The 26,062-nt window shown below is 46.0% G+C and overlaps 1 protein-coding gene across 2 annotated transcripts in view; it reads right to left on the reverse strand.

The window, feature by feature from the left end:
* Nucleotides 1-8,724: 8,724 nt before the first annotated feature.
* PSMB2 (proteasome 20S subunit beta 2) overlaps nucleotides 8,725-26,062 on the reverse strand; it is a 156,095-nt gene continuing 138,757 nt past the window's right edge. Inside the window, exons 2-7 of one of the 2 annotated variants that reach the window (XM_057403495.1) lie at nucleotides 20,070-20,161; nucleotides 18,306-18,428; nucleotides 17,673-17,743; nucleotides 11,319-11,481; nucleotides 9,826-9,875; nucleotides 8,725-8,961 (exon numbers count right to left, since the gene is read on the reverse strand). In XM_057403495.1, coding sequence (XP_057259478.1) covers nucleotides 8,854-8,961; nucleotides 9,826-9,875; nucleotides 11,319-11,481; nucleotides 17,673-17,743; nucleotides 18,306-18,428; nucleotides 20,070-20,160 — 606 coding nt within the window. In that variant the 5' untranslated portion in view covers nucleotide 20,161 and the 3' untranslated portion in view covers nucleotides 8,725-8,853. Of the gene's footprint in view, nucleotides 8,962-9,825; nucleotides 9,876-11,318; nucleotides 11,482-17,672; nucleotides 17,744-18,305; nucleotides 18,429-20,069; nucleotides 20,183-26,062 lie in introns of those variants that run through there. The other variant, XM_057403494.1, reaches the window with a different exon arrangement.

Here is a 26,062-nt window from a genome sequence, read left to right on the forward strand (position 1 = left end):
TCCATCAGGTGGAAAAATCCCTCCCTCCTCATTTTCCTCTCTGGATAACTCAAATCTTCTGAATGTTTTATGAGGGACCGTCTGGTGCCTGAGAGGTCGGGATGCCACCAATTACCTTCTAATTGGGAGGAAGCTGGATGATTTGGACTCACTTGTTGATCCTGCCAGGGATGCTCTGCGGATGACGGATGTCTCATGTGGGATCAACCTGCTAAAAGCACCGAGACTTCCACTCCTTTGGACACCTTCATGTCTGCAGGCTCAGAGAGGAGCACAGGTTCCAAAGGCTGTGCCAGGCCAGCTCCTGTTTGTAACGAGGCGGTGCTGGAGTTCCCTTCCCAGCTCGCTGTCAAGCAAGGCCATCCCCTGATGCGTTCGTTGCCTTTCCATCCTGAGACAAATAAAAGGCATTTTACACAATTCAAGCCTCAGCCCTGGCACAAATTCCCACACTGATTGCGGATCTTATCGTGGGAAAATACATGGGATTGTGTCAAAGAGTAAAAATAGATGGAGGCTCATGGTTTCTACGCTTGTTACAGAGCACTCTGGAATTCCAGTCCTAAAGGGGAACTGAGGAGAAAACCCAGCCTTTTTGGAACTCATGTTCAGTGAAGGACAAGCCCAAGGAAACCACAGGACAATCCCTGACAGGGGAGAAAGAAAAAGAACACGAACAGAAACTCTTAATCCCCTGCAGTCAGCTATCCCACAGGTAAAGCGAGGTTAACACTGAACGGGGACTCTGCTGTATCATGTATGTCAACAAGCAGAGGCTGGGTTCGCATCCTGCATGGCTTTGGATCGCCTAAATCATTACCTTTAAGCAGGCAGCCTTAAAAGCAACAGGGTAATAATAGCTCTCCCTGCTAAACCAACCCAACCAACAGACCTTGCTGACCTGTACTTAATGCATTCCTTCATATATGAGCGAGCCCATTAAATTCCAGACTTGACATCCAGGATGCAAGGAGCTGCGCCGTCAGGGAGCAAAGGAACATTTTCCTGTCAGCACAACTGACTCGAAACACCAAAACCGGGAGCATTTGCACATCAGGCTGCAAACCAAATCCTGCTTGCAAGGGTGACAGGATGCTTGCTTCAGACAGCATTGCTGTAGCAGCCTAGACAGATAGCACAGTGTGCTGGGCAGTGAGTGACGGGAGCCTGCATTACCCCACCAGACTTCAGCAGAAACAGCCCAAACCCAGTCATTACCCAGAATCAGAACACATTGAGCCAGAAGGTATCATTTTGGTCTTCCTGCCTGTCCTCCTTTGTACAGCAAAGGATTCCCACTGCGGCCTCCCGAGCAGCACTGTATTTTCAACATAAATAGCAATAATAATTCCAGACACCAAATATACACCCGAGTTCTGACCCCATAACGGCAGTGCTGGAGCATCCCAAAAACCAGTCTGAGGCAGGTAGGCAGCAAAAATCATGCCAGCATTATTCTGGATGGCTCTTTTGTATGCTTTTTATCCTGGCACCGTCAGATGCTTCTCATCTGATTCTTTTCTGCACAGAAAAGGCTACAAATACCCTGAAATTCAGACACGTTTCCCATAGGGATAGCTTCGTTTGTGTAGCAAATGTTACAGCCAAAGATTTGTTAAATGGAGACAGCTCAGCTTTTTGGGGGCTGTGAAATGAGTTCAGAGAAAGATCAAGCTATAGCTCCAAGTCAAGAAGTTTTGCAGCATGTCAAGACGTGTCTGGATGCTGCAGTCTTCTCACCTGATGATGGCTCTGTCCATGCAGAAGTGCCTTGGGCTCCCTTTGAGTTTTTCCACTATAGAGAGACTTAAACTGGCTAAAGAGTCCCCAGATGGTGTGACTGGGCAACCTGCACCGGCACAGATAGAGTCTATAAGCATTGCCAATGATAAAAAACGATCTCCTTTGAGGATCCCTGTTCTACTTTGCTGCCTGTTGCTTCATTGCAAAAACAAAGGCAGAAAAGCATTCACACCAGCAAGGCAATACGTTAAATGTTTGTGCTGCAGGTGCTACAGGCACTGCTGAGGAGGAGACCAGTGGAAAGGCCAGTTTGCTCAGTCTGGACAACGAAACCAGCCTTTCTTACACCTCTTTGTAATGTGCTGCTGTTTTGACTCTTAAATGGACCCTGGCACCACAGGGAATTACTTCAGTCCAGGCCTCCCACTCCTGACCCATTTTCATTTCATTTCCTCTCCCCCAGCCTTGTCATGTGTCAGGAGCACATTATACCTTCTGGAGTTTCCTGCTAATTTGGTCATCACAGGGAGCCTCCAGAAGAGCACCATCATTACCAACCTCCATCAGACTGGTCTTTTAGCACAGATAACTCTGACTCTGCCCCACCTGGGATCTCTCCGAGAGGCAGACGGGGTTTGACACAGTTCTCTGGAGCCAGAACGGGAGCAAGGCCTGTGTGGGACAGGGAGCCCATCACCACCTTGCCATGGCACAGCCACACAGGCACCAGGCAGGGAGGCAGGTGTGGGGCAAACTGAGAAGCATTCAGGTGTCCCCAGGGAACTGAGCAAGGCAGAAGTGGGAAACGTGTCTGCCCTACGGAGCATCTTTCATCCTACGTGGAAGATGGAGCTTAGAGGATCTACACTATAGGTCTCACCTGGTAAAGTCTGAAGACTTTGATGAAAAGGTAAAATACAAAAGAACATTCCTGGTTTAAAGTATTCTTTACAAAGTTGTCAGTGCCTTTGAATCTGCTGAGCTAAGGAGTAGTTCAGTCGAGTGCTGCAAGGAAAAACAGCTCTGTTCAGTTCAGGGCAAATTCTTTTCTATTCATGCCAGGTGTTAATAAGCTTTTTCACAGCTTTTGAACATAAAGAACCTTTTGGTTTCACTCTGCACATATTTCGGAGCCAACATGGAAACCCAAACCCAAACCCAAACCATATGGGCTTTACAGCTCCCAGAACCAGCATCAGAGGTTAACCTCAAACCTTTAACCAGCTCAGGCAAACATCTGAGATGAAGGCAAGCTGACCCCTGCCAGCGCTCCCATAACCAGCCTCCTGATGTTCATCAAAGCCCGGGCAATGCACACCAACACACACATCTAGGAATATCAGATGTACCAGACCCAGGTGTGAGGCTTTGGACGGGTTTCCCATGTGCTGCGAGTGAATGCTGTAAGGGGAATGAAATTAGAACCCAGCTGTAATTGTTTTCTCCTTGAAGGTGCCCACTCAGGGCTGCATGATTTTAAGGTTGATTCTAAATATTAACAGAGAGGATTGAACCGTATTACTTTAAATGAGAGAAACTAAACCAAGTAAACCCTGGAGATCCTTTTATATACCCAGACCGAGCTTCAAAGACTCAAGAAACTGCTGTTCTGAGTCAGAAAACCCTAAAGTCTCTGACAGCTTAGGAAACGTCTTCCCAACCCCGGGATGTCAGAGCCTGGTGACGCACTTTAACGCTTCTGATTCCCATCGACTCCAAGCGTGGATTTGAATTAGCCAAGGGCATTTTCTGCTAAACCCAAAGCCACGATGACATCTTCCAGCCAGGGCCTCAAGACACTACGTGTTTGTTGAGTAAGGGCGAAGGAATGCGCTAGAATATTCCACATTCCACACGAGCCATTTCAGACTTTTCCAGGTTGTCTTTCTCTCCTTAAGCAAGCTTTGCTGTGGGATCGCAGGGAAGTTCATGGGAAGTCGTTATCACATGGGGCTTCCTTCCCAGCGTATTGTTGTGGGTAAAACACCCTCACTTCAAGCACACAGTAAATGTTAAGAGCGCTTTTGCAAGGGAGAATGGCATTACCTTCAAGTACTAAGCACGTACTTTAACTTTGCATCCCTGCCTGTTAGTGCTTGGATAACTCGTAGAGGGTAGATTCCAGCTACTCTTTTGGGCTGTTTAGCAAGTCGCTCTCAGCCTTCACTTGTGCAAACATCAATACTTACCTGTTCCGTAGGGCAACTGTCCCGTGTGGAAATAAATGTGCATCTTCCAAGGGAAGAAACAGCCTTGTACATCCTGCCTGCCACCGATGGACAAGGCATTAACCCGCTCTCCATAGCGCTGTTTCTGTGACCATCAGATGATCTGTGCTGAGACAAGACCCAATGTGGAGCAGGTGGTGGTGTGCGTGCAAGCTCACTGCCCTCTGCTGAAGGGAAGAGGCTTGCGAGATGCATGGGTTTTCTCCACAAAGCCCTCTGGTAGCAGGATAATGGCATTTGTTGCATTCCCAGTGCAAGATTTAGCAAGAGGAGATCGAGCATCACCTGAGCCCACAGCTTTTCAGGGGTTCTATAGTAGGATAGTGCCAATAATCCTAAAAGCACTGACATGAAATATGATGGAACCTGCTTTGTCTCCTGTGAATTAACTAAAGAAGATGCACTATTTTTATGCTTGTGCATAAACACTGGAAATATTTGATGACATCAAGGTTCTACGAAGCAAAAGGTACTACACCCAAATCAAAATACACTTATCCAAGTCATCATTTCAGGCAATTAGATGATTATCTAAGTAACAGATTATTATTATCTAAGGCAGCCATACAACCCGCTTCTGTGGTTGCCTTAGAGTTGATTTATAGATCCAGACTTACGCTGTATTTGCTGGTATTCAGATCTGCGCACATTTTGGTTTCACCTCTCCGTAGATTTGATCAGCAGAATATAATTTCCCACAAATCTCGCTAACCTTTAATGCAATACTTCACTGTGAAAAGAACATCCTGGCAACTCTGAAACAGATCCTTTTAAACATCCTTTCCCCTCTCACCATCCCTCAACAGCAAAGGCTTTTCTCTGTGCCTTCCGCAGCTGTCTTGAGTTAGACTACATGAGTAAGCTTATTGGATAACTACCTAATTGCACATTAGCACAGAACCAAAACACTAAAGCTGTCACTTCACATTTTCGAGACAACCAACTTGGTTTTTAACCCAGTCCTCAGCAAGTCAGGAGCACGCAGGAACTGAAGCCAACAGCGGCGAGAGCATGGAAAACAGAGAAGTTGGATATTTTAATTCCCCGGTTTCCATTGTGCTTACACAAAAATCTGTTAAAACAACTTGTGCCTGTTTAGTTTGATCAGTGCTCACATGAAAGTTTCCTGCGCTTAACGGCTGCTGATGGCAGCCTGATAACACGTGGAAACTCTGTATGAGGTTAAACCTTTCAGGAAAAGGAATTCCAAATGGCTTGAAGGATTAACTTCCTTGAAGGATAGATTTAGCTCTCCTTACACACCACACATACATTGCTTCACAGGTAGCAAAGTTAAAGGTTTTTCCTTCCTTTTGTGTCGAGCCATTCTATACAAAAGGAATATTCTGTCCCTGCTTCAGACTGGGAAATGGAATCAAACCCTAAGCACTGTGAGCATGATCCATAATGTCAGCCCCGGCATCGGCTAACGCTTCTTGTAGGAACCTCCTGTCAAAATTAGAGACGAGCAAATGAACAGACATCCTTGGGAGAGCTGGGCCTGATTCTCCCCTCTGCTCCTACATCTTTACCCTGAAAAGGGACAGCTCCATTTGGTTGTTTCTGCCAGCAACTGTTTCATCACCATGCACAGGAGTGAGCTCAGACTGCCGGGAATACGCTGCAGGATTGCTCCGAACGGGCGTTATTTCTGCACCTTTGCTATTTCTCTTGCTGTGCAGTCTCTGCATTGGCTCACTACTGGCAGACCTGCTGAAAGAGCAATCCCTGCCCGAGGCTTTTCACCTACCCATGGCTGAAGCATTCATGGTTTAACTGAACGGGGTCACGGATTTCTTGGACTGGAGAGATCTTGGGGCAGCACCCAGCGGCAGCTGCACACAGCAGCTGAATACAGCTGAATGCAGAACGGTCCTGACGTTACACTCAGGTGCACTAAGCACAATTAGGCTGTCTGAGCTCTGACGCCCTCCTCCGCGCCAACATCTCGAGTACACCTGCAGGTCTACAACGTAATACGGACTTTCTTCCACGGAAAGGTAGAGTTAACACCAAGACCTACGAGCACTGCACCCATACTCTGCCTCTCCCAGCAAAACACTCCCAAGCTAACGTGGCCTAAGGCACAAAGGGTCTGCTCCCCTGTAAGCCGATCCTGGAGCAAGGTCCAAGCAGAGATGAGCCGGTGCAATGATCTGTTACATGCACAGTGCTCAGGAAGAGCCCTTCTTTAAACAGGAAAACTACACCAAGAAAAAGTGCCTTGTTAACTCTTTAGGCCCTGAGGCTTCGGTAGCAAAACATATGGTCAGAATTACCAGCCCGAGCAGAGAACAGCTCACTGTAGCTGCAGTGCCAGGGGACTCCGTTACCCTGCTTTACAACAGTCATTTTCTATAATACAAAGAACCAAGGCTATTAGTAGAGAGCAGTGCTTGCAGTGCTCTGTTCTCTTAGATTTCTTAAGAGAGGCCTGTCAGAATAGACACAGATGCTTTTCTAATGGAAAGGTAAATTCTTTACAGAAAGGACTCCTGGATTCTAAGAAAAATATGGTTTCCAAAAGCTTTAGGGCTACGTTTGAAGCAGGTAAGAAGTTTCCTTCTCTTCCGTGATACTGGAAAACTTAAACCACTGATTTCACATTCCATACATCACTGTCAAAAATGAAACCTGACTGCTTCTGAATTCAACCATCAGCACTGTAGACCTTTAAAACAACCCAAAGTTATACAGCAGGAATATCACACCTTTCCTTACAAGGTGTAAATTCTTGGAAAGACCTTAAAAGGATCCACTTCATTAGAGGCCACAGTCAAACCCCACTGTGGGCCAATTCTTTTGTTCTGCTGGTTTGAAATAAAGGTCTGTATTTATTCATTCCTAGAGGTTGCTGCTCTGTTGGCTTCTGATGCAACCCCTTGGATCTTCACTCAATGGGGGATTCAGATCCTGGGCCCTGCCCTCAGGCAAAACATATGTTCCACTCTGACCTGAATCCAGCAAGGCTGTTTGCAAGGGAATAATTGTTTTATGTTTATTAATCACCTGCATGCAAATAGGTGCCAATAAAAACTCCAGGCAGATTCTCTGCCAGACTCAATCTCACAGCACCACGCCCCAGGTTTGGTGTCTGAAATAATGAGTACCTCCAATAAGGAGACATCACCACTTTGATATGCAGTGACAAAAACTTCACATCAGCTCAGCCCCTCCGCTTTGAAAAGAGACAAGAAACCTGCAAAAACATTCAACATCAGTGGTAAAATAAATTAGAGATGCTGCATATTAAGCTAAACAAATACATTAATGCAACATGAAGGGGTGAGATTTCAATCAGAGAACTGGAACATGCAGGCTCTACTCATGTTAAATGTGACCTGCCAAGAGAAAATCATGAGGCAGGGGATGACTTTCTCAGTGTACAAAAGTCTGAAAAGGTTTTTAAAAGACAAAGTCAATTTTAGCAAAATGTTTCAGTTATCTACCACTGGCCTTAAATAAAGGCCAGTGCAGCCGTGACTACAACAAAACCAGCTGATAATTAAACTCATCCTGGAAAGAATTAAACTACAAAGCCTGATGGAACTTAAGAATTTGATTTAAGTAAGGGCAGGATGAGTTAAGGCACTGGAGCTGCAAATTTCTTCTGTAAAATGAAGCAAGTCCCAGTCTCTAACCCAGTTCCCACCTGGCCAGTAAGATGGGAATATTTGGTCTTTACTGAGAGCTTTTTGTGGGAGACACTAACATTCTCAAACACATACTGAGGCAAGACCAAAAAGGCTTCGACAAATAGAACAGTCAGCCCTGTTACTTACCTTTCCCAACTGAGAACAGAGGTGTTAGGCCATGCCACACAAGTACACACACTCTGCACATCATCGTGTACACATCCATCCTTCTATTTACAAGCTTATTCAAACATGAAAGAAGCAACCAAAGAGAGCATTTTAAACGGCTAACTCAATGCAAATTCAAGTAGGGAAGTGATGAAAACTGCTCTCAGAAAAATCACTTCTGGGCAGACTGCAAGGATCAGGCACATGATAAGTATCTGAAGCTGTTCTCTGAATGGAGTTTTTATATGGAAGCATCATCTAGAGCCAAGACAGATCAGTGATTATTCTCATGGAGACAAAGCTCTAGCCTGTTGCAATTCAAAGATTTATGAGAAGTGCTGCAGTTTTATTTCTCATTGAACTGCTTTCATGTACTTCTAAATGTACAGACACATCAACTACGAAAAAAATCACAACTGATACATCAGTTTATATTTATATACTTAAGGTGGTTATGAGCCTCCTGTGCCAGCAGGAGAATATTCTTTCCCAGTAACACAACCATGGCCAGGTGAGTTAAAATGACACTAATATTTTAAAATCCTTTCTACTTGCAGATCTTTTCTTTCACCTTCCACTTGGATTAGACTGAAACAAAGTATAACAGAAGCAAATTAAGCCTTTGAAAACCTCATTATTATTGTTTTAGAAAGCAAACAGTGGTAACATCTTTGGAAAAGTAAAGCAGATGCTCTATGTTTAGCATGAAACACTTGCCTGGTGTTTGATGAGCTTTAGGTACGAGTGGGTGACAGCAGAGTCACCTAGAAAATATACTACCAGGTTTTTCCATACATAAGAAAACTTGGGGGGTGAAATCTGAGAAGAGGAAAGGTAAGTAACCTGCATGTGCACCCATTAACAACAAATCAAGTTTCACCTTCTCTGTGGAACAATTTACTTAAATACTCTCAGGAAGGATCAGTGGAATAAAAAGATAAAACTGGCTATATAAATGTCAATCTTTATTCAGTCGCCCGGTGCAGTACATGACTTGTGTGCTCCAAGTGAATAGAAAAACACCCAGAAGTGAACAAAACAAAAAAAGACAGAAGACTGCTGAAGAAAGAGCTCAGAGGTTAGGGCGTCGCTTTTGGAAGGGGTATTTTTTCCATGTCGTGGATGCCATCTTTGTCAATGAACCGGGCAGTGAAAGAAGCCAGATTGAGGATGAAGCGTTTCTGAAGCTGTTTAACAAAAGACAAAAAGACAAAAGGTGAGATTCATTCAAAGCTTAAATAAAAGAGGAGAGTGCAGGGATACAGCAGGGATATGCTGCTGTACATCAACATTTCCATTCGGGTTCTGATGGCCTGAAATATTAGGAACTAGTGATTTCTTCACTGCTCAGGTATCAATCAGCCCAAGTTTGTTCTCTGTGGCAAGACTAAGCCTAGGCTGGAGATGGAAAATACACAATCCTGTTAACAAGGAAGATGTTAACACAAGACCAGAGTGGGCTACAACTTAGGACACAAAGTCTATGTATCGAAGGTACTTCAAACAGAACCTCTCTAAAGCACTTCTTCCTGCTGGTTCCCCAGAGGTTTCTTCCCAGTTACATTCAATTCAATCTCTTAAAGACAACAATAAAGGACATTTTCCTACAATAAAAGCCTTAGAGTTTGAAAGGTTACGTCTGCCCTAAAATTGATCACGAACTTTAAGGTCAAAGCTTCGCCTCAGATACCACTTCACAAGCTGGAAGAGAGGCACAAAATGCAATACATGTCACAAAAGGATGCTTGAATTATGCTCAGAAAAACATGAAACCCCAGTTATAGGCAGTATCAATATTATGCTAAGCACGGAAGAAGCAGAAGTAAAGAAAAGCTTCAAGTTTACGTTCTGAAGGACATGAACCATGCTAAGACAATGCAAGGGCCCACAAATCCTCAGTAGCTCTTCCACATCTGGTCAGTGTACGTCTATTACCCCTTCTGGCAAAGGCAGCCAAAAAATGCGACAAGAGGAAGAGGAAAATATCAGCAAATGAATGCAAACAAAAGTTCCTTTCTCAAGATCACAAGGGTCTAAGTTTGGCAACTCACCTCCTCTAGACATTTCTTTAGGAGCTCCACAGCTTCCTCACGTGTCATACCTGAAAGAGAAAACATCCACAGATTGATTTCATTAGAGGCCATCTCCCCCAACAGAAACTTTATTAAATTTAAACAACTGTTCAGCTGAGCACCAAACCCTCTCCTTCCCAGCTCACAGAAAACACTTTCCAGATGTACCGAGAATGCCCTGCACTGGAGCGCTCACACTGCAACAAGCCATTGAGAATCGATTTGTTACACTGAATGGGAAGCATGACGGAATTCTGCCTCCCATGGCCAGGGACCAGGCTCCGGAGAAGTCCGGACGTCTCTCCCTCCTCCAGTTTATTACAGTTTCAAATCAGCTCCATCTGTCCACAGCCGGCTGTAAGTCAGGGACAGTAGGTAGGGACTGGTTTTAGTGCTGCCTTCCCTGCTGGGTATTAGCTTTAATAATGGGAAAGGCACGTGTGTGATGCCCCTGCTATTCTCACGTTAGGATGAAATCCAGTGCTCTATAGGGATGTCAAGCCATGACAACGTATTGTAGCTCACTGTTTTTCTCTTTTCATGAGGAGTGGGGAAAATGGAGCAGTTGAATTTTCAAGGGACCTGACTACAAAACAACTAAGTCCTGTGAATCTCTCAAAACTTGTTTGTAGAGTTTGCTCCAGATCTGCATCCACTGTTCAGGCAGAAGCCCCATTAGAATAAAACTGACAGTTAGCTACACTTCTTGCAGGAGAGACGAAAGGATTACTAAACCAAGAACTCTGCTATGAGATTAAACTCAGCTTTGCACACAGGAGCAAAGCAGTTTTGTAGCTAAAGCCAAAAGACGTCAGATTAACAATATTCCCAGTTTTGTACATTTTCTCATCTGTAAAGTGGGGATGGGGTTTATTAAGAACTGGATTAGGATTCTGAAATTAAAATTTCAGACAGGTACAGACATGTACAACAGCTACCACATGCATAAAACTAAACCAACCAATCTTCATCACCGCCACTCCAAAGTACTGAAGATAATCTTGCTAAGAGCATCTTCTCACTTGTATGTTTTTAATCTATCACACAAAAAGCCAATCCAAGATATGGAGCAACAGGACCTCAGACTGCCCTCTGAAGATTGGTACTCTGGGAAAATGTACATGTCATAGCCAACAGACAAGCAAGTAGAAGATAAAGTTATCCAAATGCTATTACAGACTACTAGCAGCTAATGGTCCAGGGAAGTCATGTTTTACAATAAACTGAAACTTCCTTCACTTACAGTCTGTTATGCCTCAAACAGGAAAACACTTTAAGGAGCTGACTAGTTTCATGTTACCCTTTCAGCAAAACCAGAAGGCAGTCTTTAAAGCTACATTTATCCTAACAGAAAGCCATGCTCAAATCTGTAGCAGCACAGCAACTGCACTCAGCAAACACCAATCTTTCAGTTTGAGCCTTTAATTTATCAATTGGTGACAGGACATATTTCTTCTCTGTACACCCCTTACCTGGCTTGTAATAGCGGTCAAGGATGCTGAGGGTAAGGAATGCACCATATCCATGTGCTGCAAAAGGAGCTTTAGCCAGAGCTGCCAGGTAGTCCATGTAGTAAAGGGCAGGGCCTTCCTGATCGTCATAGCCAGCCAGGAGAAGGTTGACATGATAAGGGGTCTACAAACAGAAACCACGTTTGCATTAAAGCAGCCACTCCTAAAGCTTTGAATCTTAATCCCCCGCCACCTACAGAACAGCAACACCGTTGATTTCACAACTCTTTTGCCATAAAATGCTACCAGTAACTATACCAATACTGTCTGCAGGAGATTACAGTCTCAAAACTGATTGGGTCTTTTGGTAACATGGGATGCAGAAGCAAATAAAAAACATGAAACTTTGGTTCTCCTGAAAACGAGCATGTCTGGGGCTTTTTAAGAGCTTTCATGGCACATTCAAACTTAAGACAACTTTAATTATGTTTTCACACCAGATTCTTTCATCTCAGCATAAAACTTGCTGAGTTTTACTGTCAACATGTGAGCACAACGTGAACATTTTGCAGTTTCTAAGAACGCCTTTGTTAATTTAGCATGCTCTTTTCCCAGTCACGCTACTGTTAACCAGAGCCCTTTTAGCATATATGAAAGCTTACATACAGTGCAAACAGTTACACACAGTGTTCACTGTCTTGTTAACTGGCAGTTAAGATTTTTATTGCAGGTTTTTAATCTTTAGTATTCAGCTAACTTGACCACGTGAATGAAGAAGATCTATGGAATCGGTTTATTTCTGTTCAAGGTACTGCAACATCCCATTTCAGCAGCATTTTTGCTTGGCTGGAAACAGTTTTCTCATGCTAGAAATTTAGCTGTCGTCTTCTCTGATTCTTGCTTATGACTTCAGCAAGAGCCTATCAAATATGGTTGGGAAATACCAACATCTTTTCCTTGTAACCACATTAATGTAGCCATGCCTTTCTACCCTGGTGTACTTGGAAGTTTAGCAATTCCTTAGCCATTTCCTTCATGGCATAGGTTTAGTGTGTTCCACCAGAGTGAATAAAGCAGATGTCTCTGTACATCTTCTTCCAAGATGTGTACTTTGTAAGATCCTGAAACGTGCCTGCACTGTGTTATTTTTACATGTAGGCTCAAGGAAGATTCTGGAATTGTATATATATATTTTTTAAGACAGCTTTTATATACTTCCAGTATTTTCCTATCTACAAAATGTTTCTTATTAAATTAATCATACTAACAGGATATTTCTTAAAGTGCTGGAAAGCCTAGATCAACAAAGCAACAAGAAAAAAAAAAAAAAGATGCAACCAACAATAGACTAAAACACACAAACACAATTTCCCCCTCAAGCCAAAACACTGTAATGGAAAAAGTTCATTTTGATACCAAAACCACTGAATTTGTACTCAAAAGAACCCCAAAAAGTATCACAGGATACAGTATTTTTACTCTGACCAGATAGTAACAAATAATAAAGCAGGCTACAGTTATATGTCAAACATATCACTGTAAATTGTGTGATTTAATCTTCAAAGCATTCAAGAATACTTGGAAGCAAATTACCATGCAGCTGTATTCCTTTAATTAGTCTCTATTTCATCATTTATTTATTCTGAAACATCACACAAGTTGATATTTAAGAGCCATGACACAAGATCACTCAACTTATTGTGTGACTTTGAATTACCAACACTGGCATATGTGAGATACTCAACCATAAATAAATGGTGTTATACAGACTTAAACAAATCTGTAAGCTGTTTTTCAGTTGTAAGTTCTCCTGCTAATGTTCTATCAGACTACTTAAAGCTCCCATGCCTTGCTATTACTGAAGAAAGGCAGGATTTAACCATAAGGAAATATCCATGATGCCTTTACTAGCTCCATTATTATACATGAAATTTGCAGACAGCCCCTCTTAGTGCTTAGTGGCACTAACATCTTCATGTTGGGACTGGAATTCCTTGTCCTTCTGTCCATTCCAGATGCAGCCTTGGCTTTTGTAACTACATCCATGCCAAGCATTCTAAACTCTTTAGAAGACTGCTGTGATGCAAGGGCTACCAAATGAGCAGACGAACAACACCCCAGGATCAATCAGATCTTTCTCCCCCCCCTCAAACTTACCTTCCTATTAGAGGCACTATTTCACATCCCAAGTAGCTTTGCATTTTATGCTGTTTGATTTAAAATAACTACAGCAATTAATGGATGTGTGAAATTCTTCAGAATTTCCAGCAGAAGAGAACAGTTGTGATAAATACTGTAAAGCAACCAGACCAGCAGCAGGAGGCTGGGTGGTGACAAGCAGCGGCGTGACATCTGGCAGAAGCCAAAGACACAGCAAAGGGGGAAAGGTGGGCGCAAGGACGCGTCCTGCCAAGCGTGGACAAGGAGAAAGGAACTGGCAGTCTTCCTCTGGGCTCAGGCCAGACCCTGTCACCTACAGTTAAACACAGCATCACAACAAGAAACTTGAAGAGGCAAGGTGGGTATTTTTCCTACTCCCTACCTCCATCTAACCTAAGTAGTATGTTATATGCGCTAAACCTGGTACTAAAATCAGCAGGTGAATCAAGTGAGGTACTGGAGCAGGTATAGGGGAAGAGGAGCTACAGCATCACTCACCTATGTGAAAGACAGTTGGGTTCAAAGCAGTTTCTAAGTTTGCCTCAATTGCAACACATAAATGGAAATCAAAGACGCTTTTCAGATCCTGCTCTGGAGCATAAACCCCTTGCTTTAAAAAATGAAATGTCATGCAAAGCCACATGTTGACTATTCAGTAAAAGAGCACAGCAATGAAATGGCCTTAATTCACAAGGCCAGTGTCATTACACTTAACACTTCTACCAGAAGAACAACTTCAAGGCACTGCCTTACAAGGCAGCCACCCCCAAGATACCAGAAACTTGGCCTATATGAGCCACAATGTTCATAAACAAAACCAAGCTAGATAACAGAGGAACCCAGATGGTGATTAACAATGCAGAACAAGCTCTGTTTCGGGCTGGGCCGCAACAACAGTATTCTGTCTGAAAAAGTGGTGTTTCAGTGTTAGCCACCCTCCTTCACATTCCTCCAGCCTTCCATAACAAACAGCTTCACACGGCGAGCAGCAACACAGCAACAAACCACCTTTTCCCTCAACAAACTTCTTACTTCTAAACTATTTTCTCACTCCTAACAGGAGGCAGTGGCATGTTTTACCTTTCCACTTTTTTATCACCCACATAATTAGCAGCCTCCAGGAATCCTATAATGCAATTTAAATAGACACAGAGCGCTGGTGTTAATCCTTCTGGTATTCCACAAATGTAACAAAATTCACAGGGAAAAAAAATTCTGACGGCAAGGTTTGTATCATCAAATCCTGAATCCCACAAACAAATCATTAAGTGCTACGTTTAAAGAAAAGGAGCTCTCCCTACGGTACAGAGATCACTGTAGTGTGACAGTAGTGTCAGAGTGCTCCACTTGCTCCAGGGCATTGCCATCTGCAACACAACAACATTTTGTCTCCGGTAAATAAACACATCTGCCTTTGCCAGTGTCCTCCCACTGTGCTGCCCATCTGGAGCAGGTGAGCCAGAAGGCAAGCTTGGGCTCAGGGAGGGGAGACACACAGAGGATCAGGCCTCAAGGGACACAGCACAGAGGAAGACAACAGTACCACATCTATGCCACATCCTGCTGGCCCACTTTAACAAAAACCCTGTTAAATTACTCCCGTTAGACGTACTTTACATCATACCTAAGAAAGAGCTGCCTGTGCTTAAGCAGGCAGGACATTTGGTGTCAGCCTCACCTACATTCCCCTAATTCGGGGAATTACAGAGCAGTCAGTCTCACCTCTGTGCCTGGCAAAATCTTGGAGCAGATTCTCCTGGCAGGCATGCTAAGGCACATGAAAATCAACAAGGTGCTTGGTGACAGCCAGCATGGCTTCACTAAGGGGAAATCCTGCCTGACCAATCTGGTGGCCTTCTATGATGGGGCTACAGAACTGATGGACAGGGGTAGAGCAGTTGATGGCATCTACCTGGACTTGTGCAAAGCGTTCGACACTGTCCCACACGACATCCTTGTCTCTAAATTGGAGAGACATCAATTTGATGGATGGACCACTCAGGGGATAAAGAACTGGCTGGATGGCCGCACACAAAGAGTTGTGGTCAGTGGCTCAATGTCCGGCTGGAGACCAGTAACAAGTGGTGTCCCTCAGGGATCGGTGCTGGGACCGGTCTTGTTCAACATCTCTGTCACTGACATGGACAGTGGGATTGAGTGCACCCTCAGCAAGTTTGCCCATGACACCAAGCTGTGTGGTTCGGTTGATACCCTGGAGGGAAGGAATGCCATCCAGAGGGACCTCGACACGCTTGTGAGGTGGGCTGATGCCAACCTCATGAGGTTTAACCATGCCAAGTGCAAGGTCCTACACCTGGGTTGGGGCAATCCCAGCACAGCTGCAGGTTGGGCAGAGAAGAGATTCAGAGCAGCCCTGTGGAGGAGGACTTGGGGGTGCTGGTGGATGAGAAAAGGAACATGAGCCGGCTTCAGTGTGTGCTCGCAGCCCAGAAAGCAACCGTATCCTGGGCTGCATCCAAAGGAGCGTGACCAGCAGGTTGAAGGAGGTGATCCTGCCCCTCTGCTCTGCTCTTGTGAGACCTCACCTGGAGCATTGTGTGCAGTTCTGGTGTCCTCAGCATAAAAAGGACATGGAACTGTTGGAACAAGTCCAGAGGAGGCCACGAGGATGATCAGGGGCTGGAGCACCTCCCGTATGAAGACAGGCTGAGGAAGTTGGGGCTGTTCAGCCTGGAGAAGAGAAGGCTGCGTGGAGACCTCAGAGCAGCCTTCCAGTATCTGAAGGGGCCTATAGGGATGCTGGGGAGGGACTCTTCGTTAGACTGTAGTGACAGGACAAGGGGTAACGGGTTAAAACTTAAACAGGGGAAGTTTAGGTTGGATATAAGAAGGAAATTCTTTCCTGTTAGGGTGGTGAGGCACTGGAATGGGTTGCCCAGGCAGGTTGTGAATGCTCCAACCCTGGCAGTGTTCAAGACCAGGTTGGATAAGGCCTTGGGTGATATGATTTAGCGTAAGGTGTCCCTGCCCATGGCAGGGGGGTTGGAACTGGATGATCTTAGGGTCCTTTCCAACCCTAACTATTCTATGATTCTATGATTCTACATCATCTATGCAGATCAGATGCCCTGAGACAGCCACTAGCACCAGGCAGACAACAGCCCTCTGGGCCAGGCACCAAGCAGCATGGCTCCTTCATGTCAACCTCAAAACCCACACCAAATTCCACAAAACACACACAGACTTACAAATCACATCGGAACAAAAGCTAAAGCAAGCAGCATCACTGCCAGCCGTTACCTACCAACCATGCTTAATCCACATAGCTGGCTGAAGTCATTTAAACCAGAAGAGTTTCATGTATGAGTCTGAGGCAGGACCCTGCACCGAGTTGTCCTGACTTGCTCCAACTTTAAAAACTTGCTACCTGCAGCTGTGACCCATGTCAAAAGTTAGATAAATGACCTCTGGCTGTTCCCAAGGTTCTTGCAGAAGGATGTAAACTGCACTCCACACATGTCATTCTCAACAATGCAGCTCTTATGTGAGGCATGGCCTTCCTTTGTTATTGTACATGCAGTGTAGTCAGAACAGCAACATGATTTATCCCACATACTGTCCCTGACAGAGCAACTTCATTCTCAGCATCCCATTCTTTCTTGTTTTCTTTCATACATCACGCTGAGAATGCCAATGAAATGCTTCCTAACCTTGGACCTTTCAAAGTCCATCTGCCTCTTCATGCCATCTTTTCCTACTTTGAAAAAATTACCATGAGAAAAATCAGTAATTGCAGTTTAGTAACCTGAAAACACAGCTTCAACTTGGATTTGATATTTATGGAAAGCCTCATGGTGCTGTTTACAAAAGGGGCTTGTTTTGCTAAGTACATCAAACAGCTTGGCTCTATTAAATCATTTTCCAAGAAGATTAAACGGATTCAGTGCATTTGCATGAAAACCAGCAACCTTATCTCGACGTTAAAGAGGCTGGATTCACGCCACTGTCTGCAACACTGGTGACAAAACATTTCTTGGGCCCAAGGCTGGAATTTTAAGACTGTAGTTGTACCAGTTAATGAGAAGTGGTAAGTTTTTTAAATAAGCAAAGCAAGTCATATTTTAATAAAACATCCTTTCAAAGTGAATTCATCACTAAAGACAGGAGCTGCCACCTTTTTCATCAGGCTCCATTACTTGAAGATGGGAATTTTCCCCTGTAAGCCTTTGCCAAAATCTTTCAGCTCTTACTCACTCGACTCCGAAGATAGTCAGCGAGGTTGCGCCGTGTAAAGTTTGCAGCTGCAGTAGGAGACAATTCGTAACCTGGAGAAGAAATGTGTGTATTTGATAACAGTACAAATCCATATTCATGTTTCACTTCCTTATTTTGAAAGAGCAAAGACAGTCTTTGGTAACAAAATCTTACGCCATTTGCCTAATTCCAGTTTATTCTGACAGCGACAAGCTTAAAGAGGGCCCTCAAAATCCAGGCAGGTCATATCTGTGCAGACCATTAAAATATATAGCTTCAACAGTTAAAATACCATGGGCATGCAGCCTGAATTTTTCAGTCCAACGTATCAAGAAAACCAGTAACAGGTGTCGCACAACAGACATAGTAAGAGAAATATTTTCCTAACAAACCTATTATTGTGCCATTTACATTACAAATAGGCCAACTGGGCTTTGGATAAGCCTCTCTGTTTACACTATATAATCTAATTGCCATTTTTAAATCCTGGCTTCATTACCACCTGTACTCGACACTAAAAAAAGCTGAAATCCTTAAAGCTAGAGAAGCTTTGAGAAATAATCAGCTGTAAACTACACCTATCATTAACTCTGCTTCCAAACCCTCAGCGGGTAACTGTTCTACTTCACTCACCATTTCTCATCTTGTAGAGCTGAACATTCTTCTGGATGTATTCTGCAAACTGTACAGTGTCTCCAGCCTCCCCAACACACAGGAGTAAGATCTTTTCACTCATCTTAAACATTTTGTCATGGTCTAGGCAAAGAAAAATAACGTGGTCATGAGAAAGAATAAATTATTTTGCCAATATCATAACACATCATGGCTTCTTTCAGAGGCAAGAAAGTAAGACTCAGATAACTACATTATGACCTGGAAGACTAACAAAAAGTGCTCCTGAGCAAACCTGAGCACTCAGTTGAGCACACAGCTGGTGGCACAGTACACAACACTTGTTAAACACATCACTGAGAGAAACAAAGCTGGAATGCACAAAGTGCTTCCTTCAGCAAGGGAGGCACTTCAGAAATCCATGCTCTTATACAATGACTATAGTGTTGATGCAAAGTTTAACATTATATGTGGTGCTTCCTGGGCAGAAGAACCCTGGTACCCAGTAGTGCGAAAGGAAGATCACTTCTGTGTGCTGATGGGAGCCTACAGAACAGCATTAAACCTCCACCTCTGTGCTTTGCTTCAGCTCGCTAAATGCTGGCGAATAATCTCTGCTGCAAGGCAGGTAGGAAGTGTCACAATCAGGAGGCAGCAGAACACCCAGCAGTGCACAGAAGCTGCATGTCTTGAGAGTTTAGGGAAGCTGCTGACACCCATCAGCCCTTGCAATCTAGTTACAAATTTAAGTATTAGTAAATGTGGATACCCTAAATAAATACCTGAAATCTGTGGGGGGGGTTTCTCCCCCAAAAGACAAATAAACCCTGTGTTTTAAATACATTTCCCTTAAAGTTCATAAATAAAGCCACCTGGAACCAAGTTAACTTACAAAACATGGTTTGCAATGATTACATTTGTATTGTGTATGTGCCACCACCTTTCACAACCATCTTTCTAACACCATTCCAATGACCTGAAGAGGAGTATTCTAGATAAAAGCACTGCTATAGCATTCATGGGTTTGTGATGCCACAGTTCATCAATACCACATCTAAAACGTGCTGATGGTTATTTAGGGTGCTTTTAAGAGCTTCTAAAGCACAGTATTTAGCTTAGAAAGTTCACTAAACCTTGTAAACAAGCTTCAGTCTAGATTAGTGCAGCAGTAAGTAGCAAAATTCCTTTCAGAGCGTTTCAGAGGCTTAGGAATCACAGAATAGTTCGGGTTGGAAAGGACCTTAAGGTCATCTAGTTCCAATCCCCCTGGCATGGGCAAGGCCACCTCACACCAGATCAGTCGTAACGCCCCGGATATTTTACCACATAAAGAAGTCAAATACAGATTATAGCTTCACTCACATGCCTTGTGCCAAGACGTTCCCTGATGCTTTCACTTCTAACAAAGAGCTCCTTTTTACCATGAATGACATTTTACCAGGGAACCAGACACAACCAAGCACTGAATCTCGCCCTTCGCTACCCCTGCGGTGATTTTAACACATCCATACGGCGGTGTTGGGGCTGACAAGTCACCGCTTACCCCCACCGGTAACCCACCACGACAACCCAACAGTGGTACCAGTTTCGGCTTGGAAACTGCTCCAAGCAACCGGGCTCACAGCGAAAACACCCAACAACAAACCAACACCCGGCAGCGTTTACCTGCACCCCCCTATTGTAACAGCACCTCCTCAGCGCCACAGGCTCGGGGCCTGCCCACCGCCGGCCGCTCGCTCACGGCTGGAGCCACGGCCCGCACAGGCCACCCCCGCCGCCTCTCACCGTGCTTCATCTGGACGATGCTGGAGGCCGCCACCGTGTCCGCAGCCACGAGCACGTAGTCGGGGCCCTGGATGCCGATCAGGTACTCCATGGCGGCCGCGCCGTGACACAGCGGAGCCAAGCGCCGCCGCCTCCCCTCGCACCCGCGCCGCGGCGCGCACCGATGACGCCATCTTCACGTGGCTCGACGGTGGGCGGGGCGAGAAGCGCTCCCGATTCCAGCTTTATCCTGTCCCGGTTTATCCCGGTTCAGTTTTATCCCGTCCCGGTTTATCCCGGTTCCAGCTTTATCCGGTTCCAGTTTTATCCCGTCCCGGTTTATCCCGGTTCCAGCTTTATCCGGTTCCAGTTTTATCCCGTCCCGGTTTATCCCGGTTCCAGCTTTATCCCGGTTCCAGTTTTATCCCGTCCCGGTTTATCCCGGTTCCAGTTTTATCCCGGTTCCAGTTTTATCCCGTCCCGGTTTATCCCGGTTCCAGTTTTATCCCGGTTCCAGTTTTATCCCGGTTCCTGCGTTATCCCGGTTCCCCGCTTTATCCCGGGCCGGCGGTGGGAGGGCGGGGAGTGTCTGTCAGCGTCCTGCGGGGCCTGTAGGGACCTGTGCCCGGGCCGGGGAGCTCAGCCCTCGGCGGGGCTTCAGGCAGACTTGGGTCTCCTGCCAGGGGTCCTGGGGTTCTGCCAGTCTTTGGTGCCATTCCTGGCCAAAACGTGCGGTGTTTGGTATTAAAAAGCACAATTCCAAGGCAGAGTCTCAATGGAGCCGTGGTGATGGCGCATCCCGCTTTGTACACTCTGAACCCTCCTTGCACGGCAGCGGGCACACTAACGGCAATAAGTACCAGCCCCTGATCTCTGTAGTCAGAGAGAACTGAGCTGCTGAGACAGTGAAATCCTTCCAGGAGCACTGGATTTAATGGGTTTAATTGCTGCCCATCTCCCCGTGTCGGGAATAGCGAGCGGTGCTGGCTGCGTGCAGGGCTGAGCTCCGCGCTGCTGCGTGGGGCTTCCCGCAGCTCCCACCGCGGTGGGTGCCGGCAGCCAGGCGGGCTGCAGCGGGGAGCTGTGACTGCGAGCTCAGCAAGTGCGGGATCCCTCCTGCCGCCCCGGGCACCGTCCCGAGCCGAGCCCGGCAGCCAAAGGGACAAGCCCTGGCTTGGCTCACCTGCTGAGCCAGCGGAGCATTCTTTTCTGTGATTGACGTGTCCGTGCCAGCCACCAAGGGAAGGCTGTGGCGCGGATACGCCTGCGATTTTCCTATCAGTTGATGGCTTCAGAGGTGCTCCTTGAGCTCAGATGGAGACCCCTGGTTTCATCACCTTGCTGGACACGCGTTCTGGCAGCCGCTGATCTCTGCTATTCCTTTCTTCCCCCCCCTCCCAGGTTCTCAAGCTACTTAACTTTCTTGAGGCAAAGAAAGTGCTGAAGTGCAGCGCCCAAAAGCTTCCAGGTGTGGCTGTAATGTAGATAATTAATAACAAAAGAAACAAAACAACTCCTCTAATTGCTTGGACATTGTCTCACTCCAGGCGCCATCCTGACGAGCGGCACAACTCCGACTGGCACTTGGTTTATTGATTAGACTCTGCCCCTGCCTGAGCCCCATCTAATACATTCACTAAGTGCAGCTCCACAAAGACCCAGCCCCTCACTGATGAAAGGGGCCACCGGAGCATTAAACCCCCCCGGCAGTTGCCGTGAAGGAGGCAGCCCCCGGAGATCAACCTCTGGATGCTCAGCACATGGCAAACACCCAACTGCACCTATAACTAAAAAAGTCACTGTGTAATTATGAGAACTGGGCATAACCTTTGTGTGGTTTAAAAAATACTAGGCATGCCAAAAAGCAACAGCAAATTGTCTTCAGGAAACAGTATAAATGAGTGTAAGCAGCAAATTCACCATTTTGACTGTTTTCCAATTGCCTGTAGCTACACTTGTTAAATTGAGTGCTGCGTGAATAAATCAAAACAGGACGTTTTCTTTTGCCTAACAATGGCCAAGCTCCGTGCCAGTGTTTAAGTATTTTCTGTGTGGATCCAGTCTGAAGTTTTAAACACATTTTTCCCCATCCATCGCCATACATATTGCACATGTACATAGAGCTAGCCTCTCTAAACAGCTATTTTTTGAGACCTTTTTAAGAGAAGGTTAACAAAAAATCAACAGCTCCCAACCTCGTTGATTTTTATTGGGCCCTAGGGTACAATTAAATGTTAAGGTTGTTATTGAATTTTCTTGACAGATTGAATTTCCCCGTTTGGGAAGCACGTGTGCATCCAATACACACCTACCTGTCTTCCCAGGGTGCGGGCACTTTGGCAGTACATCGGGGTAAGAAGGACAGTGGGACATCTCTGCCTGGCAGGAAATGGGGACTATTTTTCACCACTAAAGGGAAACTGTCCAGGCTGCAGTATGCCTGGGTCTGTTATCTAGTCTAAGTCATGCTTTGCCTGGAAAGGTTGGACTAGGCGATCCTTGAGGTCCATTCCAAGCTGGTGTTCTATGACATGATTCTATGTCTTGAAATTGATTGTTCCTATTTTACTTGTTGCAGCTACATGTATTTATACATGTGTGCTACACAACCTTGGTGGGGTTACTCCAATAATAAAAGCTGTGAGTAGCACAGGGTTGCCAAGCAGCCTATGTAAAACCCTGCCCGTACTGAGCTACCTGTGCTAAACCAAAGCTGGGCAGGGCTGGCCTGAAGCATCTGGGCTCAGCTTTTGGTTCTGTCCCTGGCTCACAAGGCAGCTCAGCAGTGTGGGGCTGTGGTATGATGCAGGACTGCGGTGCAGGGGGTGTTTTTCATTCTAGGTATTGTTTGCACTGGCTTTTGCCCTTTGCTGTCATCTGTCTCTGTACAGTATTAGTAAAGATGATGTTACAGTTACTGTAAAGCCTAGACAAGTTTTCCTGCTGGGAGCTCACTGCTTCCCAGAAAAGAAAAGAATTCTCGTGCTCCTGCTATTTCAGGTGCAGGAAATGAAGGCACAGAGAGGAGAAGTGATTTAGTGGAGATCACAGGGCAGGTCAGCGGACTGGATACGAATAGAAATCTTGATTTCTCTGGGCTCCTCTCTAGCTGCTGAAGCATGCCATTTGGCTCACACAACCCCAGAATGAACTCTGCAAGGCTTACATGGAGCTTTGCTCCTAATCTCCCTGTCTGGGCTCCACAGAGCTCCTCAAGATGACTTTCTATGTATGGGCTTAAACATGGTATATTTTAACAGATTCTCCTTAGGGATGGGCAGGGACAAACCTTGCATTGTCCTCCCATGGCCGCACTGGTGGCCAGCCCTGGTGCCAGTCTTTCTGGCTGTGTCCTCCCCGCCGGGATGCCTCTGGAGAGCAGCTCTTGCTGAAGTTTCAGCTAGCGGAAGTTGAGGTCTGTCTTTGACGTGTTTGTTTTGACAGATGGGTGTTGAACACTGCCTGGATGGAGGGGTTTTGCCAGTGGTGGTTAAATGATGAGCCTGGCTCTCCTGGGATGCAGAGTGGGTTGCTAGCATCGCCCTGCAGTGATTGCTTCAGGTGTACAGCAGCTCTGCAGAGGGGTTGCTCTGAACTCAGGAGCCCCCATTCACCTCTCCTGCCACCTCCCAGGCTGAGATCAGTGTGAAGGAGTGTGTCCCCCTCACCTACCACCAGCAAAACTCCTTGAGTCCTCATTCCTTCCGGACTTGTCAGTGCCTGGCAGCATCAGTGCTGCAGGCATCCCACAGCAGCCCCTGCTTCCCAGGTCCATCGCTCAGTGTTTGCCCTCCACTTGCGATGGCAAGAATGGGGCATCCATTGGAGTGTGCAGGTGAAAATGGATTGTAACCTGGCATCTGCCCTCAGCGGATTGCAGCCTGTGTGGCTCCGGCAGGATTGATCTTGCAGGTGAGAACGTTCCAGAGACCAGCTGGGGCCCTGCTCCTCAGCGGGATGCTCCTTCCTGAGCATCATCAGTGGACATCATTGTCTCCTTGCAGAGGGCAAGAGGGTATTCACTGCAAGCAGTTGGGATGCCTGGGACAGGGAGTGTTATTTCTCAGTTTTCCCGTTTCTGGAGCCTCCCCAGCAGTGCGGAGCATTGCAGCTGCTTCCCACCGCGGTAGCTCCTGGTTCCTTCTCCCCGTTTCATTTGTGCTCAAACCTTCTTGGCGAGGCAGGGAAGCCACAGGCACTGCAGGCTAATATTGCAAGAGCTGTTACGCAAAACCAGGTTGGTGATCCCAACACAGTGTCTAGATTTGAGTGGGGTGTGACCCATAACCATACAGTGGAGCCAGCAGGATGCTCTCTTCCCTAACCGTTGCTAATTGTAGAATTGAAGCATAAAAAGAAAAGCTGCTTCAGGTCACTGGATTGATTTTTTTTCCCCCACTGAGGAGGCACAAATCAAGAAATCCAAATGTTTAACAAAACAAACAGATTTCTGCAGTGTTGTGGGAGACTTAGAGGCAGCAACATCTAACCAAAGCTCCCCCCGGCTCCTCGAGCTCTCGTTCCCTTTGAATTCCTGCTGGCCACTGGATTATTACTTTTCTTACTATTTCCTGTGCTTTAAAAGTGAGGAAAGCACAATCAGATTATCGTCATGCCCATTTGGTTAATTACCCATTTAGTTACTTATTCAGTGCATTAAAAAGACGCTGGCCACTGTCAGTTCAGAGGAAATTCAGAGAGGCAGGCAGTTAGGAGACAGGATATAGGACGAAATAGGCCATTACACCAGCCCAGCAAATGGCAATTTATAGTCCTTCTTTTCTCCTACGTCACTTCTGTGCCCAGTTTGTTCTGGATTTAGAAGAAAAAACCCAAGCAAATGAAAGCATTCTGCTGGAGATCCCCAGTGCTTGTTCGAATCCATTTAGGTTTAAGCCAAAGCTCTGCAGAACAACCGAACCACCTATTTTAGGTCTCCTTTTCTTCAGCTGAGCAAAATGTGCTGCTGCACAGGTCATAAGATGCCTGCAATTATGACCATGAATAGGGAGAAATGTTGCTTCTTGAGACAAATTCTATCTGACAGTTTTTACAGTGCGTTCGTTCAGAGCAAAATGCCCTGTCCCCTGTCACCCAGATTGAAATTATTAAGGAAGACAGACATTTCACTGACATCTCTAGCCGCAGGGGGGGAAATATTCCTTCTGTTCCCCTCTGAAGGTCAGAGCTCACATAATGCGGAACACTTGGAACACGCGCGTACACGCGCTCACACGCATGAGGAGCAAAACTTTCTCTTCGGCAGAGCTCTGCACAGGTTTTGTGGCACACGGGAGCCCTCTTCACGTGCATCTCAGAGGGTGCTGGCCAAAAAAAAGGTGAGCGTTTCATGGCTTCGGTGCTAAGTCCCTGTCTCGCAATTGAGCTCTTTCTGCTCCGCGTGTACAACACATCAGTGGATGGTCATGGGTGCTCACATGCTCGTACTTCCACTCATATGATCCATGCCCCGACGTGGCACATCAGGCGATTCCTCCGACAGTCTGGAAGCTGTGGGAAAATCACACTTCCCTGGCATCTCTGTGTTCTTTCCAGTTACTTCCTGCCTTCTTTCCCTTACTGATAAAAGCCCATTTGCAAGCTGGATGTCCCATTTATCACTTGCGCTGCGTTGGCAGCTGTCATTTGGCCAAGGAAGAGTCCCTGTGCTGTGTCCATGGGAGCACCAACCAGCTCCTGTCTGATCAAGAGCTTCTTCATGCTGGAGGAAGGGCAAAGCCTGGCCCTTCGGTGCACGTGCAGCCCCAGCCCGACGTGTTAATGCAGAGGTGCAGTGCTGCGGATGAGCTGTCAGTCACCGTGCCTTCCCTGTGGATCACTGGGCTCACTTAATCTAGGGCTGATAATTGGACTTGAGCCAAGGTGACCGGAGGTGGGAAACCAGCCTGCAGTCATTAACCTCTGCCCGTTGCACAGGGTAAAGCACCGGCTCCGTCTTCCCCATCTTTCCAGCAATTTGGCCTCCATCAGGCTCACGCCAGGTCCCTACTGAC

This window comes from Pezoporus wallicus, unplaced genomic scaffold (genome assembly GCF_028554395.1).
Source record: "Pezoporus wallicus isolate ANWC-B61680 ecotype Strahan unplaced genomic scaffold, APGP_CSIRO_Pwel_v1 contig_8232, whole genome shotgun sequence".
NCBI classification, from domain to species: domain Eukaryota; kingdom Metazoa; phylum Chordata; class Aves; order Psittaciformes; family Psittacidae; genus Pezoporus; species Pezoporus wallicus.